This window comes from Knufia obscura, assembly GCF_036327395.1.
Source record: "Knufia obscura strain CCFEE 5817 isolate CBS 148926 chromosome Unknown scaffold_1, whole genome shotgun sequence".
Classification (NCBI taxonomy): domain Eukaryota; kingdom Fungi; phylum Ascomycota; class Eurotiomycetes; order Chaetothyriales; family Trichomeriaceae; genus Knufia; species Knufia obscura.
This window is the reverse complement of record NW_027042687.1, coordinates 1292170-1309328: the sequence shown is the minus strand read 5'-3', so window position 1 is coordinate 1309328 and position 17159 is coordinate 1292170. Positions and strand designations below refer to the sequence as shown.

General features: G+C 51.8%; 7 protein-coding genes across 7 annotated transcripts; 3 read left to right on the top strand and 4 right to left on the bottom strand.

The window, feature by feature from the left end:
• Window positions 1–925: 925 nt before the first annotated feature.
• PMZ80_000476 (uncharacterized protein) lies at window positions 926–1897 on the top strand (the record flags this gene model as incomplete). Its single annotated transcript, XM_064868927.1, has 1 exon — window positions 926–1897. One exon carries the CDS (start codon window positions 926–928, stop codon window positions 1895–1897), a length of 972 nt encoding a protein of 323 aa, XP_064734424.1.
• A 159-nt stretch (window positions 1898–2056) lies between these two features.
• On the bottom strand, window positions 2057–2961 carry CAP1 (F-actin-capping protein subunit alpha; the record flags this gene model as incomplete). Its single annotated transcript, XM_064868926.1, has 2 exons — window positions 2057–2701; window positions 2764–2961. The coding sequence occupies 2 exons, from the start codon at window positions 2959–2961 to the stop codon at window positions 2057–2059; spliced, it is 843 nt and encodes a 280-aa protein (XP_064734423.1).
• Window positions 2962–3406: 445 nt separating this feature from the next.
• On the bottom strand, window positions 3407–5392 carry PMZ80_000474 (uncharacterized protein; the record flags this gene model as incomplete). Its single annotated transcript, XM_064868925.1, has 1 exon — window positions 3407–5392. One exon carries the CDS (start codon window positions 5390–5392, stop codon window positions 3407–3409), a length of 1986 nt encoding a protein of 661 aa, XP_064734422.1.
• Window positions 5393–5993: 601 nt separating this feature from the next.
• On the top strand, window positions 5994–8466 carry PMZ80_000473 (uncharacterized protein; the record flags this gene model as incomplete). Its single annotated transcript, XM_064868924.1, has 2 exons — window positions 5994–7014; window positions 7061–8466. The coding sequence occupies 2 exons, from the start codon at window positions 5994–5996 to the stop codon at window positions 8464–8466; spliced, it is 2427 nt and encodes an 808-aa protein (XP_064734421.1).
• A 496-nt stretch (window positions 8467–8962) lies between these two features.
• Window positions 8963–10825, bottom strand: VPS27 (Vacuolar protein-sorting-associated protein 27; the record flags this gene model as incomplete). The annotated part of the gene is made up of 1 exon (XM_064868923.1): window positions 8963–10825. The coding sequence occupies one exon, from the start codon at window positions 10823–10825 to the stop codon at window positions 8963–8965; it is 1863 nt and encodes a 620-aa protein (XP_064734420.1).
• A 602-nt stretch (window positions 10826–11427) lies between these two features.
• Window positions 11428–14643, top strand: DOA4 (ubiquitin-specific protease doa4; the record flags this gene model as incomplete). The annotated part of the gene is made up of 1 exon (XM_064868922.1): window positions 11428–14643. The coding sequence occupies one exon, from the start codon at window positions 11428–11430 to the stop codon at window positions 14641–14643; it is 3216 nt and encodes a 1071-aa protein (XP_064734419.1).
• A 1156-nt stretch (window positions 14644–15799) lies between these two features.
• Window positions 15800–17041, bottom strand: PMZ80_000470 (uncharacterized protein; the record flags this gene model as incomplete). Its single annotated transcript, XM_064868921.1, has 1 exon — window positions 15800–17041. One exon carries the CDS (start codon window positions 17039–17041, stop codon window positions 15800–15802), a length of 1242 nt encoding a protein of 413 aa, XP_064734418.1.
• Window positions 17042–17159: the final 118 nt, after the last annotated feature.

Below are 17159 nucleotides of genomic sequence, written 5' to 3'. Positions count from 1 at the left end.
ACGCTGAATGTGCATCAGGACGAGCGGAGCAGCACAGCAGAATACCATAACTTTTTCTCCCCGTCGATCTTCTGTATTGGTCTGGATGGCTCACCTATGCTAATCATCAGCCGCAAGTTCAGTTGGGATGTGACCAGCAGCCATCAAGTCCCGAAACACGGTAGCTGTCGTCGAATGCAATCACATCCTCGCTACGGTCTGTTTGTTAGCAAAACGGGAACGGCTTCGAGAAGCTAGCAAACGGCTGAGTTTTGCAGTGACCACGTCTGAACCAGACTGCGCCATGGTCTCTACACTTCAGCCCATGCCCCAGGTAGGAACACTATGGGAAGTCAAGAATTTTTGCATGGCCTTGAGCTCGACACGACTCTGCGCGCCACGAGGTCATCAATAAGCAGTGAGAACAGCTTTCGCGCCATGAACAACCTTCCAGCGGAATCCTTCACTACGGAAAGAAAGCACACTCGACGACGCCAAGTAAAACCAGGGTCGATGAGGGAACGAACATCGGCCGCGATGCGGAATTGCTGGCGGGTCATGAACAATTCTTACCAACGAGCCAAGTTCAAGATTATGCGGAATTTTAGATATCATCTCTGAGGTCGAGCAGCCACGAGTCTTCGAGAGCTACGTCATAGTATCATCACCTCATGTCCCAGCGCCCATCACGACACGGCGTCCAATATCTCCTCAACGTTTCGACGTTCTGGTCTTTCCCATGAGTCTTCAGTAGAGGAACACACCCCATGAGTCTCCTATGAAATCGTTCCGAACGCCAGTCCCCTCCAACCTAGCGATCTACCGTATTGCACCGACATTTACTCGCCATATCAACCCCCGGTATTTCTCATCCATCAACACAGCTACCAAACGTGCGACACCCACGAAAAGCTTCACATCTTACTTTTCCAGCTGTCCTCCCAAGATGGCACCAAATGAAGTCGATCGCACAATCCACCCACATACCACCGGCGCCGCCGCCGACACTGCAGCAGCCCACCAAGCCGAGAAGCCTCTCAAGCTCTATGCAGGCTGGTTCTGTCCCTTTGTCCAACGCACCTGGATCACCCTGAACGAAAAGAAAATCGACTACCAATACATCGAGATCAACCCCTACCACAAAGACCCTGAATTCCTCAAGCTGAATCCTCGTGGCCTGGTCCCAACCCTAGGTGTCCCCGTGCCAGCACCAACAACCTCCGTCAACACCAACGGCAACAGCAATGACACTGACACCATGAACAATCCCACCAAAAAAGACCGCAAACTCAAGCCCATCTACGAAAGCATCGTCATAGCAGAATACCTAGACGAGCACTACTCCGACACCACCGCGCACGGTCCGCGTCTCCTCCCATCCGGCGACGACAGTCTCGCCGCCTACGAACGCGCGAGATGCAGACTCTGGATCGACCATATCTCGTCTCGCATTGTCCCCGCATTCTACCGTTTCCTTCAACATACGCCGGAGAAGGATGACTCGTACACAATCCAGGACGCGCGCGACGAACTCCTGAAGCAGACTAAGGTGTTCACGCAGCAATTGCTTGAGCTTGATGCCGAGCGCGAGGAACTGGGTCTGGCTGCTGGGCCGTGGTTTCTTGGGGAGCAGTTTAGTCTGGTTGATATTACGCTGATTCCGTGGGCGTTGAGGCTGTTCCTGATTGATCATTATAAGCCGGGTGGGGTTGGGATACCGGAGAAGGGTAATGGCGGAGAAGACGAGGAGGTATGGGGTAGGTGGAGGACATGGTATGAAAAGGTACAGGAGAGGGATAGTGTGATGTGTACTATGAGTGAGAGAAGCAAGTACATTGAGGTTTATCAGCGATATGCAGAGGATAAGACTGGGAGCCAGGTTGGACAGGCGACGCGGGGTGGGAGGAGCATGCCTTGAAGACTGAGCGCTTTTGTAATAAGGAAGAACAGCCGTGCTTGGGTACAGACTGTAGACAAGCACAGCGTCTTGTACTTGTTCATCAATGTATTCATATCCTCGTCGCATCAATATGACTTTTATACTCTTCTCCTCCCCAGCTTCGGCCGATGCGAGATCCTACTTCCCCTTCAAATTATCACTCAAACTATACCCCCTCACCTTCTCCCACTCAATCCTCTGCCTCGTAACAGGCAACTGCCTCCTCAACCCCCTAAAACTCCCCTCATTCATCCCCACCAACGCCCGATTCACCTCCTCCTGGTACTGCTTCTCAACCTGCGCTACCCTTTTCACAATCTCCGTCCCGTTATCAGATATATTCGTCTCGGAGATCTTACGGCTTGTGTTTAGCGCTACGTTTCCGTCTTCGTAGTAGTGGACTTGTGCTGATAACGTGCCCGATAGGCTCTTTGCGGAGGGTTCGTAGAGCAGCGTCGTGCGCCAGCGGCCGGAGATGAAGTTCTGAGGAGAGGATTTGGTGGCGCTTATGAGGAGGGCGATTTGGTTGTCGCTACTTGAGGAGACGGTGTATGCGGAGCCTGAGCCCGAGGAGGAAGATTGTGGTGGGTAGTGTTCTGCGAAGTGGGTGGATAAGGACTTCGATATTGAGGAGATGAGGTCGTTGTGTGGGGAGTCGTGAGTGTAGGATTTGCTGTCGGAGGCTTTTTGGGTTGTGTGGTCGAAGGAGAAGGAGGTGGAGGTTGTGGTGTCGTAGTAGGTGCTGGAGTCGTTGTCTAGTCTGTTGTGTTCGCTTACTAGGACCTGGGGGTGTTAGAGGATTGTGTAAGTGCGCTTAGTGCGCGGATTCAGCAGGAGAGACGTACATATTGGTTGCCGCCTGGTAGCTTTGTGCAGACTAGCTGGGACTCGTTGTACCGTTGAAATGCGGCTTTGACTTTGGGATTCTGGAGGAGGGATGGGTCCGAGTCGGATGTGAGTGCTTTTATGGATTTGACGACGTCGTTCAGCTCGCCGGGCGGTGAGCCTTCTATGAAACTTGAGACTACTTCTGTTGAGGACATATTTGGGGTGTTGTGGGTGTAGTGCTGTGAGTTGGCGGACGTATTGGTCGCTGGTGGGATGTACGCAGTTGGTCCGCTGACGAGGCTCCGCAGACGGCGATCCCTCTAGCGAGGCTACAACAGGGCGGAGGGGACTGAGACCGCGAGGTGCACATGGACGAGGAGTCAAGCTGCGACTATGCCAATGCAAGACCTTCTACAGTAGGCTTTAGCTTGTCCAGCTGCTACGAGCTATGGTGGTCTCAAAACACAAAGGCCTTCTTCAGCGTGAGGAATTGAATAGAAGCAGAATTTCCTTTGGCGAAAAAAGTGCCGTTCGAAATCGAGTTCGTACAAGTTGCATTCGTCCCTGCCTGGGAGACAGCATAAGTACGAGTACGTGACACCCCAGCTATCCGGGCGCCTATCTTCTGCCAAACTCCTGTCGCTCAAACTGACTAATAGATCAATCAATGCTCATACCCATGAAGCCATCATTCGCCTCCGTCATGCCTTGTAAGCCAACCCTCTTCGGTCCATTCGCACTTGTGCTTCCAGCACTATTACTTCGATCTGCATTGGTCTTCGGCGGAGGTCGACCCCAGGCTTTGTCGCTATTCAGTGTTGGACTCTGTGGCACGACAGGTGAGCTGTGAGCGGAGCCGACCATGCTAGGCGAGACGGCTCGTCGCTTGAATGAGGAAAGATCAAAGTCGTCGTCTCTGCGTCGCTTGTTATTCACTTTTCTGGCCACATCACCTGCGGTCAGTGGCTGAGTACCATTACCATGGATATTAGCCATGGCTTGAGACGCAGCAGCTGATGCCAGCGGAGTGGTCGACCGTGATCGCGAGCGTGAACTGTGCAGCTGTCGAAGAAGGGAGCCACCGTAAGATAGTTCGTGGGCAGGGGTGCTTGAGGATGTCATTATGTCATCGGAAGCATTGGAATCCTGTGGCATGAGAGGAGGAGGCGGAGTCCGATACCTTTCGATATTGCTCGGAGGCGTATGTTCGAAGTTGTTCCAGAAGCCGACTCCACCAGAGTTCCTCTTCGCGTGGCTACTGAAGGGTTCGGTTGTAGTATCCGAGGCTTGCGAATCATTGCTGGTTTCATGCGAGAGGCCATGCCCATTGCCACTCTCAATTGATGCTTCGACAGGCTCTGCTGTAGTGGTGATACCAAGGATGTTCTCTGGTTTTGATGGGTAGACATCGTCACTCTCTTGGACCTGTTTGATCACCTCAGCCTCTCTTCGAGCTTCAGTATGGAGAGGATCTGATTCTTCCATAAGAGCCGCTCTGATTCTTGCGAAACCTTTGGTCTTTGGTAGCAGATTGCTCCTTCTCGTAACGGCCCTCTTGATGACACCTCTTTCGCTTGAGCCATCATTGCCCGAACTCCCAACGTTGTTCATCTTGTTGTCACCCTCTCCGTCGCTATCTGAGAGATGAAGGTCATCAGTGCCCAAGCTCAAGCTTTCTCTTCTCGACCTCACTTGCTGCCTTGTCATACCAAAGTATCCAGAGTTCTCTACACTTTGCCGTATCGGAGGAGAAAGAGGACCAGGAGACGGTCTGGTGCTCCGCATGCTAACACTGCTAGAAGAATGTGAACTCTTATTATTGCGCAGACGAGCTCTTTTGAAGCTCATGCGATGTGGCTGGAAGCTCAAGAGAGACATTTGTGAGTTTGTTGGTGGGTTGTTCAGCCATTCCATGCCGGGACTTTGTGTTACTGCCAGACCATTAATCTTTGAAGCAGCAGGAGTATTGAGCATTGGATCGTCCATGTCTCTGTCCACGGCCATGCCTTCTGAGGAGTCGTCTGAGTCAGAGTCTGAGTCCATCATATTAATGCTGCTGATGGAGCTGGACAGATTTGTCCTTTCGCCATGGAGAGACGACCATGGAGGGTTCTGGCTGGGTGAATCCAGTATCGAGCCAGTGTTGCCTAGTCCTCGTCTTTGTGGTATGTTGATACCTCGTCCTGTTATGGGAGATGCGTCTGGAGAGCTCTCAGCTAGGGTGGAGTGGTGTAAATTTGTACAGGCTCTTGCGAAGTCGAGACCTCTTGATCTTCGGGGCAGGACCGATGAAGGAGAGCCATAGATGCTGGCTGAATCGAGTTTGGGAGATAGAGGTATTCGAGAGCTGGTAGTTGAGAGTCCATCGGGGTTTTCCTTGGTCGGCATCTGCAGAGATAGGCCTCTCATATGTTGACTTGGTCTGCGTGGTGTGGTGGGATCGGCGACTGCAACGGAATCATCTTTGGACACGCGTTGACTGGACTCTCGGAATGCGGGTGATGGTGACAACGATGGCTTGGGAGGCAATTCCGACACTGATCGTGACTTGTTTGATTTGGGTGTAAGTGAACCATCATCGTGTTCAAGTTGTTGGGTGAGATTCGACCTCGTTAGTGTTCCCGTGGCGCCGCCTGGCGCTGCCATAATCGTGGTCGACATCACTACCGAGTCGCGTCAATCTCGCTATGTCAGTATTCGTCTCTTCTGTATCTACATCTCAACAATATATACAAAAGGAAGTCATATACATTCAAACGTCACGGACTGTGTACAACGTCCATTGAAACGCGACATGGATCACCCTCTGGGCCAAACGGGTAGCAGCATCATGCGTCCTTTGTGGGGTTCTTCCATCATCTCGCAGCTCTGTTTACTTTCGAGTCTCACCACAAGCACAGACGCAGTCACTGAATGTGACAGGCCAACAGTAGCTGTCTTGTCTCTGTGATACGCAAGTGTCAGACCTGGTAGTTCGCAGACCGAGTGCAACATCTGCAAGCGCGTTGTTGTCGACTGCATCCGTTACGATGATCATTCAATGATGAAGCAATTGGAGCGAGTACGGTTTGAGGTCGCATATAGCCGGCGCTAAAGTGGCAGGTCCTCGAGTATCCATATGAAAGTGGCTTTTGGTATTGAGATGCCTAACCATAGATATCCTTCAGAGTGAATACAAGAAGTAAAGTATTCTCTGACGACCCTCGTCTTCTTCAGAGTTCGCAACAAAAACAAACTTATAGAGAAGATGTCTACTCGTAGAGTGAAAAACGTCGGTTACGATGATGATGACCTCGACTACGATGACGACTACGACGAGGGATTTGATGAAGGTCAACAAGAGGTCAGCGCTGAAGACAAGGAGCAATTACGGCTAGGGACTATTGAAGTTCGGAAATTGTTAGGTCTTGCCTACCAAGTCTCGGACACAGATATACAGGATAAGTTGTGGGACAGTTACTATGACATTGAGAAGACAGTCTCTTATATCAAGAGTAAGCAACAGACAGGCAATCACGATGGTCTTCCGGCTGACCGCCACCTAGATAAACACAAACCTAAATCGACGCCTGCAAAATCTTCACAACCAACCCGTAAGTTGAACATCTCCTTTTTCCTTCCACCTTGCCCCACCAACACATCTCTGCCACGAAGAGCACGCTCTGATCCGGAGCTTCGATCAGACCTACCTCCTATATCGGCACAAGATTTCTTTGCAGACTGTCCATGGGGACAGGTACCAGACCACCGCAAAGCCGATATCTTGGTTGAGCCTATCTATCATTCTCGTGGACTATTGGGAGGTGCTTCGAAGGACGGCAAAATGTCCAAACTCGCCGCACTTGCTGCCAAAAGAAGACAAAAAGAGAATGTAAACCCAGCCACGCCAACTAAGCCCGATGATGCGGTCCCTCAAGACGATTACGCAGCCAGTCTCAGCAAATTGACATTGAGCAACGATAAGCCAAAACATCGCAAGCAGAGTACGACCGACAAGGAATGTGATGCTTCAACGACTGAAGATGTTGCGGAGGGATCTAAAGGAGATTCGCAGCTTAGCAGCAACGAGTCGAAGCGAAACTCGGAGGACGAACCTATCGTGGAACGCACCAACCCATCCGCCTTCGCTGGGACGTTCTTCCATACGACAACCTCCAACCATGTCTCTTCGATCGATACAAGCATACTTAACAAGGCCCCTAGCATGTTCGACTTCAAGGATCCTAGTCCTGATGACATTGTTTACAAAGCACAGACCGGGCGAGCCCGTTGAACAACGTGCATAGAAACGTAGCTAATACTCTGATACAACAGCGGCTAAGAGCACATCACAACCAAAGAATCAGCCAAAAGCTCCCTCGAAACCGAGTGTCACAAATGGCGTCGGTAACCTCAACATATCCGACACCCCAAAAGTCAAGAGCAAAAACATCGATGTACTCGGTGAATACAAGAAAGTCGAGCACAAGAATGCAGCAAACTTTGTGGTCATCGGTCATGTGGATGCTGGCAAGAGCACATTGATGGGCCGCCTGCTTTTCGACCTGAAAGCCATTGACCAGCGAACGATGGATAGATACAAGAAGGAAGCCGAAAACATCGGTAAGGGCTCATTCGCCTTTGCATGGGTGCTAGATCAAGGCTCCGAGGAGCGGGAACGTGGCGTCACAATTGACATCGCCATGAACAAGTTTGACACGGACAAGACAAGCTTCACTATATTAGACGCACCAGGCCACCAAGACTTTGTACCAAACATGATCGCCGGTGCCTCTCAAGCAGACTTCGCAGTCCTGGTCATCGACGCCTCGCCAGGCAACTTCGAGTCAGGCCTCCGAGGTCAAACGAAAGAACACGCACTTCTAGCCAAGTCCATCGGCGTACAGCGCCTGATCGTGGCAGTAAACAAAATGGACATGGTCAACTGGTCACAAGAACGTTTCAACGACATCAAGAACCAGATGTCTTCTTTCCTCAAAGCAACACGATTCAACCTCGAATCAACCGCTTTCATACCCTGCTCCGGCCTCCAAGGAGATAACATACTACAGCCCATCACCGACCCCGCCGCCTCATGGTACAAAGACGGTCAAACACTCGCACAAGCCCTCGACGCCTACGAACCAGTAACACACAACCTCGACCGCCCCCTCCGCATGACAGTAGGCGACGTCTTCCGCGGCGGCGTCCAAAACCCCATCTCCATCTCCGGCCGCATCGAAGCCGGCTCCCTTCAAGTCGGCGAGCAGATCCTCGTCCAACCATCAAGCGAGAAAGCCACAATCCGAGCCCTCGACCTCGACAACGACGACGGCGAAGGCATTCGCGAGTGGGCAGTCGCGGGTCAAAACGTGGTCCTCCACCTCACAGATATCGATCCCATCCACCTCCGCAGTGGCGACGTCATCTGTGCACCAGGTAGAGACCAGATCCAGAATATCACGAAATTCACGGCGCAAATACTGAGTTTCGCGCATCTAACGCCGATGAACGTGGATATTCATAGGGGACGGTTGCATGTGCCTGGGAGGATATCCCAGCTGGTTGGAATATTGGATAAGAAGACGGGTGATGTGCTTAAGAAGAAGCCGAAGATTGTGAAGCTGGAGGAGGTAGTCAGGGTTCTCGTTGAGCTGGAGAGGGGCGTACCGATAGAGGCAGGCGGGAGGGTTGTATTGAGGGCGCAGGATGAGACGGTGGGGGCTGGGTTGGTCGAATGATAGCCCCAGTTGTGGGGTTGGACTGCTGCTCTGGCACAGCGGTTACCGCGATGAATTATAGGCTACGCAGCGAGCATAAAAAGGCAGATATTAGATCCTGTGGACCGTTAATCATTGTGTTGTGGTTGTGACAAGTCTCGCATGCATGTGCCAGTAACTGCGAGTCTCGATCATCATAGACTTGAGTGCCGCATTTGTGTTCAATCTCTGTTAGCTGATTCGTAACAGGAGATATGTGCCACTGGAAACTGCATGAGGACACAGAGAGAGAAATCCTCGATTAGAGGCGTTCTCAGAATGATATAGCGAGAGGTCATGCACCGGACACAAGTGAAGAAGCAAGAAGGATATGGCTGCGCATCAATAGCAATTGCAAGTGCTACAGCTCAATTCGTTCATGCAGGTGGAACCAATAACAATCGGCCTATCCAGCTAATAAAAACGCTACTCAATGCAAAACCTTCCTGCCATGTGTCGACTCCACAGACCCAGCTCGTCACAAATCGATCAAATTCTCCTGCACAGGTGGTGGTGCTGGCGTCTGCTGTGGAGGCGGCTGACTATAGAAACTCTGCTGCTGTTGAGGCGGCGCCCCGCCGGAGTACTGTGGTTGTAGTTGTTGCGGTGGCACCGGCTGGTAGCCCTGATCAGGGGGCGGCATCGACGGGTATATGTTCGGTTGTTGAGGTTGAGGGGTTTGAGACTGTGGTAGGGGTTGGTTGTGGTACGCGATGGGCGACGATGGCTGCTGAGCATATTGCCCTTGTTGTGAGTATGGTGTGGAGGGCATGGTGGATTTCTGCTGACTGGTGTAGGAATATGACCTCTGTGGTGGTGGCTGATGTTGCGGTTGCGGAGCATATGATGGCTCTGGCTGGGGAGCGTTACCGAAGTAGTAGTTTTCTGCTCCAGTTCCACCGTTCGCCATAGCAGGGGGCGGAGGCGCTGCTGGAAAATGTTGATATGGCTGTGAGTATGGTGCTGACGGCGCAGGGGAAGAAATACCGTAGCCGCCATATGCTTGCTGTCCGTATTGGTACGTTTTGTTCATTCTTTCTTCTAGCATGCGATCGTAGTAGCGGACGACGGTTGAGAGTTTCTGGTGCAAGTCTAGCAGTGCCTCATTCTTGGACATGGTCTCACCAAGCGTTCTTGCTAGTTTTGGGCGCAGTTTGCCGATGCTTTCGTATAATTCTTGGATTTGTGGTTCTCGAAGGATAGTGCCAGGAGGCTGGTGTTGTAAGCGATCGACTAACGTGGAGAAGAGGTTTATGTTCTCAGACTCCATATGAGACAGCTCGTAATCGTTCTTGGGCATAATGAAGGGCTTAGCAGTGTCTGCGCCGTTTGTGGCAGAGGTCTTCATGGATGCAGAATGCTTCTTCGCCTGCTCTTCAGCGTCTTTCAGAGACAATGCTATAGCTGCTTTCAAATCTGGATCGTCCTCGTCATCGGCTGCACTGCTACTTCTCGGTGGCTTCGGCTCTTTCTTTGCCGGTGCCTTGGACTGCGGTACATAGCCCGTGTTCGAGATGCCCTTTGCTTCTTCCAAGCTCATTTCTAGCGCCCTCTTTAAATCATCATCAAAACTGCTGTCGATCCTTGCATCTCGAGGCTGCATATGTTGAGGCTTAGTGGCGAAAGATACTCTTCTCTCGGGACCAGTTTGTGACTTCTTTTGTAGCTTCTCGTAGCAACCGTCATCCACTCTAACCGGCTGCATGATACCTAGATGCGGCAGTGGGATCGTTTTGCTAGAACATTGTTGATCAAAGACGTTGCCACAGTTCCGACAATGGTGCTTTCTGTTGGTAAAGGTAAAGCCACTTCGGCAGCGCATGCAGACATCGCTGTCGGACCACTCGGGAGGAGCACTGCTGTCGATCATGCTGCTCGATATGTCGGCGCGGGGAGGAAACTTGAAGCCCTCTCTCTGCAACAGCTGGTATACTTGGTTCATGTACGACAACTCGTACCTGCCTTGCGAGGCGCTCGCCCAGTCCTGTATTAGCTCCAGTATCTTCTGTTTGACTACATCGTCCACTTGTGCAGGGCCATATGCTTTCAACAGTGAGACAAGGTTGTCCATAAATTCCCTCGATGCAATCTCGGTCAGGAAATGCTGTCCTCCATTCTTGACGCAGGTATCGGTCAATTTGAGGGTGGATATCTGGATGTTTGGATTCTTGTTGCCTATTCGCTTCTTGAGCGACCGCATGGCATCTTTAGGCTGCACTGTTTTGGATCTGATCATATCCGAGATCTCCAGGCTCGATGCAATGTCCTCCAAGCTGGAGGAGGTGGCCTTCTCAATCTGCTCGTCAAGAGCTGACGTCCCAGAATATAGCCAGCCTGCCATTGTGAGGATGATATGGGTTGCTCTGTCTCAAATTCAACGATCACGATGGCTTCGTTATTCGGCAAGGTAACAGACGAAATGTTGGGAGGCTAAGGACGAGTCGGCATTATAATAGAACGTGGTACAGATCTGGTTGAACAGGAAGGTGCGCTGCAGTTGTTTGTATGAGAAGGAGCAACCATTGCAAGGCTCGATATGACATCGTTTGGAGTAATCGGGCTCGGGCAATTTAGCGCCACGAGCCCAGCTTAAAGTGGCGGCTAGGGACCCTCGGACTCGTCTGCCACCACCCATGCACGCTGATGATCATCCAAGCCGCGCATGTCATGTCATGGCTCTTATTCGAGGTCTTGTTAGAAGTGCTGGATTCGTGAACAGCAGCAATACTAATCATAATACCAGTCCTCTATCTGATTCTCATAGCTCCCTGCGCCGGTTCTCACCAGGTGTGCTCCCAGTCACTAATCCCCATTTCCTGCCCAACTATCGCCATCGGAATCGTCACTCCCAGTCGCATCTGACTCAATCCACTCACATGTACATATGAGTGCACTCGAATCGCAATGACTGTGGAATGAGGCACCTCAATCCAAAAGCCTGATATGGCCTCATTCGCGACCAGGTTCTACGGATCGCCGACCAACAATGGCGTGCCTTCTAAGAGAACAAGCTGGGGAGATCCTCGAGATGGCAGTGGAAGTGGTAGAGATCCACCAGCTCATGCGAACGATCGAGCATTCCCTCATGTCAAGGACATTATAACAGATGCGCAGCCGACCTTTGACCCCTCCATCCCCCTACCCGAGTACTTGAAAGAGGCCGAGTCATGTCTGCAAACCTCCAAGACGTCTCTGAACTTTGGCAAAGCAGACAAGGCATTCCGCGACTACCTGAAAGCCTCCGAGATCCTACTGAACATAATACCCAGGCATAAAGATTTTGGGTTTTTCGAGTATAATAATCAGGGCTGGTCTCAAAGGAACAGGAATGCCAAGAATGTTGTCAAGTCCATGGGCATTGAGATGGAGGGCGTTCGGAAGATAATAGAGGACAATAACATCAGACATAACACCCAGCAGCAGTCCACCACCACTGGCTACAACGCCGTTGCTTTGCCCTCATCTTACACGAATCAGCAACAGAGTCGACCACAGTCCCACGCGAGTGTGCGATCAACAAGTGGAGGAATTCAAGATATTCCAGACTCGTTGAGGGTTCAGAAAGCTCGCCCAGCGAGCGTCTCAAAACCTGACCATCTGAGAAGCGGCTCAGGCACGACCGCGAATGATCTGAGCTCAAGGTTCGCACGCTTGAGGACGAATGGTGCAGCCACTGCTCCTGCACCTGGCTCACTCGAGATGCCAGATGCTGCCAGTTTCATGTCAAATGGGGTCAATGGAGCACCGAAGCCGTTCGGGCCTAGGGATATGCCAGCCGTACCTCCATCTCTGCCAGCAAAGGTGCCAATGGCAGCTACAGAGATGCCGAAGCCTCCTGATCCCACCTTCTCCGCCGCTCAGTCTGCTCGCGCGTCGCGTGAAGTACATAGACCACCGACAGAACGGAAACAAACTTACTATGGACAACCAGTTGCTAACATCTCGAATCCACAGCTGCAAAGGCACAAAGAGGAGATGCAGCCATACCGACCTAAAACTCCAAATGGCGTCAACTTGGCAATTGTCTCGAAGAGCAACTCCGCTGAGATCCCGCACCATGACGTGGTAGACGCTGAAACACTACAACGATACATCAGCAAGTACAATGTCTTGCTTGTCGACATCCGAGATAGATCACAATTTGACGAAGGCCACATCTTCGCCACTTCAATCTTGTGTATTGAGCCTCTGGAGTTGAAGGAAGGAATGTCGGCAGAAATGCTCGAAGAACGTCTTGTTCTGGCACCGGACAATGAGCAGAATTTTTTCGCTCGTCGGAACGAGTTCGACCTCGTGGTATACTATGATCAGAGCACAAGCGACAATAGTTATCTAAGAGGAAGTCCTACAATGACTCGAACACCGCATCTAAGGGCCTTCTTTGACACCCTTTATGAGTTCAATGAGTACAAGCCGCTCAAGGACGGCAGGCCTCCTGCTCTTTTGCGGGGAGGTCTCGATGCCTGGGTGGATTTGATGGGCTCACAGTCATTGGCTTCGTCGAGGACAGCTGCGATGCTTGGTACAACGCGTCAAAGGCTGACCCCTGGTTCAGGTAGACCTCTCGGTCGCCAAAGGCTCGTCAGCACAAATTCCAGGTTTGAGGTTCGAGATCGTCGTCTGAGAAACCAAAAGTTTTTGGACGAGAATGAACAAAGAGCCTGGCGACAACAAGCACAACAAGAAGAAGTCGTACACAATGATGAGGCCCATGCGAGCGACAATGAATATGACGAATTTAAAGACGAACCACCTTCCCCATTCATTCCAGACTACGAGTCGTTCCTTCGACGCTTCCCATCAATGGAACAACAGTCCATGGTCGCTCCACCCCGCAGGCCGGTAATACCACCAAAGCGTTACGAACCACCACCGTTACCATCTATGCCCTCACGCCCGACCCCAGCGTTACCACGGCCAAGCTACACCGGTCAGTCGGAAAAATTTCAAGCACAGGCGCCTCTGGCACGTGTCACCTCGGCCACAAAACAGCAGCTATACTCCTCATCACAGAACGCGGCTCGGCGCCGTATTCCTCGAACAGGTCTAACAAACTTCGGCGTAACCTGCTACATGAACAGCACGCTCCAATGCCTAAGCGCTACCATCCCGCTAGCCAACTTTTTCCTCGACGAAGCTGTCTACAAGCAAAACGTCCAAAAGAACTGGAAAGGCAGCGAGGGAATCATGCCCGAGATGTTCGCAAACGTCATCCGCGCCCTCTGGAAAGACGACGTAAACATGATCAAGCCCAGCACCTTCCGCAACTTCTGCGGCCGAATGAACCCCGAATGGGTAGCTCACCGCCAGCAAGACGCAAAAGAATTCTTCGACTTCATGGTCGACACGCTCCACGAAGACTTCAACATCGCATGGCAACGTACAGCCCTCAAACCCCTAACAACCGAGCAAGAAATGCAACGCGAACGGTACCGCATCACCGACGCCGCACCCATCGAATGGCAAAGATACGAACACCGAGACCGCAGTTTCATATCCTCCCTCTTCGCCGGCCAACACGCCTCCCGTCTCCGCTGTCTAACATGCAACAACACCAGTACTACCTACGAAGCATTCTACTCAATAAGCACCGAGATCCCACGCTCCCGTCCCGCCGACATCTACGAGTGTCTCGATTCCTACACGAAAGAAGAACGTCTGGCACCGGACGAGCGCTGGAAGTGTCCCCATTGTAAATGCGAGCGCGACGCCACGAAACAAATCATCCTTACGCGCCTGCCTCAGTTCCTGGTAATCCACTTTAAACGCTTCAGCGCGTCGAAGACCGAGAGCGCGCGGAAAATCCACAGTCCGATTGAGTTCCCGCTTCACGGCTTAAATATGGATCCGTATGTTCTTAGTCCGAAGGTGCCTGAACACTCCGCCACCAACGGAAACAGCAACAGCGACGCGAAAGAAAAAGACGGACCTGACCCTGCGACGTTGCCCCCCTTCAGCTACGACTGTTACGGTGTCCTCCGGCATCTGGGCAGTTCAGGCGATGGAGGCCATTATATTAGTCTTGTGAAGGATCAGGGACGGGGTTGCTGGCGGAAGTTCGATGATGAGAGGCATGTGGATTTTGATCCGGGGTTATTGAGTGGGAGGGACCGGTTGCAGAATGGGGAGGCTTATATTTTGTTTTTTCAGAGGAGGTAGGACGGTTGTGTAGTGTGAGTACTATAGTATGAGCTTGATTGAGCTTGGACTTGAGCTTGACGAGGGCTCGGAATGATACGATGATTCCTGGGCAAACGTGATTTCAACCTTGTGCGATTTTTGAGGCACGGGTACTGGCGGTCCTTGTTTGGTTTTGCTTGCGGCATTGCACGTACTGGACAGTGTGATCACAGCTCGGGGCCCACTATACACTTTTCCACGTTTGCTTGCGACTCACATTGCTAAGAGTGAATTCATGACGCCGACGAAACGTGTGGCAGACAATTAATGCCCTCAACGGCGGCGCTCGCCGACGCGCGCAGCTCGGAGGTCTCCCTAGGATAATGTACACACTCGCATAGAATCATGTCACCGATACTCGGCATACAGTAGTTGCTTCTATCATGCTACCATCACGCCACAGTCCATAATCCACAGTACTCAAACAGTCGAAGCTTGTGCCCATCAATCCAAATCAAGGTCTTGCATGCAGTAGGATACCGACGCATCAGACCACCCTAATCCTTGTCTTATGCGGTGCACCTGAGCTGATGCACGTACGGTACCAAATAACCCACGAAAACCACGGAAGGGTCGGGCAGCAGCGGCCATCCGTCCATACATCCATTCTGGTGATCCCTCTTCCATCCCATGTTTTCGCAACAAGCGAGAAACCTGATCTGCAACCTGCAACTGCAAGATACACGACCACATCCACATTCGGTTCGAATGCTCATTCCGGCGCTGAGCTCCGTAGTGGAGGAGCGAATCAGGCACGCATGCACATCTGCCACCCAAGACGTATGCTGTGTAACCAAGTCAGATAGGGTCGAACCGACATGACATCTGACATCTGACATCTGACCCTAGCGTGGTACAAGTCTCGATCGTCGGTACCGAAGTCTGCTTGTGTTCGTGTCCTGTTGTGGAAGGTGCTGGGCCCTGCATATGCATGCCAAGCTTGGGTGTGATCGCTCCTTTGGGCCATCGGGATTCGTGGGTAGGTGTGTAGAGAATACGAGGCGATGTTCTTTTGGGGACCATGGGATTGTGCATGCGTGTTTCGATACCGAGATTGCATTTGTTTGCGGCTGAGGAGATACCTGTTTTTGTTTTGACGTGTATGGGTTGGCATGGTGGGTCTAGGTGTACTGGTCTATGATGCTGCAAATGCGCTTCTCTTCTTTGACCACGTGCTTTCGAGCTGAAGGCGTGAGTTAAGATGGTTGCGTCGGAAACTTTCAAATGTCTTGCCTGCTCGGTTTGGAAGTCTGCTTGTGGATTGAGATGATAGTGTGTTCCTGCTCAGCTGAGTTCTGGCTGGCTTGGAGCGTGACGCATTGGTTGACAAGTCTGAGGAAGGGAATGTTGTTCGTTGTGAAGGATTGAACGATGGCGTAAGCGCAATGAGCGAGGGAGCCGGCGAATGGGTCTGGGTGCTGGAATGTGAGGCCGAAGAAGGAACTATTGTGTCCGAGACTTCTGTAGACTTGACATCTGCTTTTGTGTCGGTCTCGTCTGTGGACTGCTCTTCGGTGGAGACCAGTAGGTCCGAAGGCTCTGTGGTCTTGGGTTCGCTGTCGTTGTTGACAGCGATTATGTCTAGGTCGTGTTCCAATCCGGGCGATCGTTGCTCGTGAATTTTGTCTTCGTCCCCAGACTTTGTTACTGGATCGGATGATGTTTGCGCAGACGGTTTGGCTGAGATGCCGGCATTTTCAATTCCTGGCTGCGTCCTAGCAGAGTTCTTTTCAGTCGGTAGCTCATTCTTGGCGGCACTCGCCCTAGGCTGCTTCTTCGATTTCTGGGCTCCAGGGCCTCTTCTTTGTGGAGCCGTTGATGGTGTTTTGGTGCTTGCTACCTCAGGAGCGTCATCGCTATCATCGATCTCTTCGTCCGCGGTGTGGTACCCGTTGTGTGCGCTGGAGTCTGTGCTTTGATTGATAACGATAGTATCTTCGTCGAGCTCCTCGCTACCAAAACGCCGGTGGTTTGAAGTTGCAGGTGTTATGAACACCTCCGGTTGCGTGAATGTCGAAGCTGTTGGTGTAGAGCTTGCTTCAATGGTCGAATCGGTCTCGTTACGAGATTCTTGCTCTGGAAGGGCATCCAGCGTTGCAGCATTGCTCACGGTGTTGAAAACCTCCTTTGGTTGGCTGCCTGTGGTGTTTATCGATACTGGCGTAGCGTCTGCATCATCGTCGACGCTATCAAGCCCGATTCGAGCACGCTTTGGACGAGGGCTAGAAAGCTGTGTCCGTTCGCGGACTGCTCGCTTGCGCTGCTGTGATGGTGTTGGCGTCCCGGAATTTGGACTTTGGACTGTTCTCGATCGAAGCACAAGGTCTTCTCCTCGCGTTGAATCGATCCTTTTGTCCGCTGATCTTGTTGTTACCATGATGGAACGGGCTGAGGTCGAAATAGTTTTGGAGTAGCGACTCCTCAGCACAATCACGTCGCAAATACCAGAGGCAGAACAGGGTTCTAAGCAAAACAAACGCGTGATTTCTGTACCT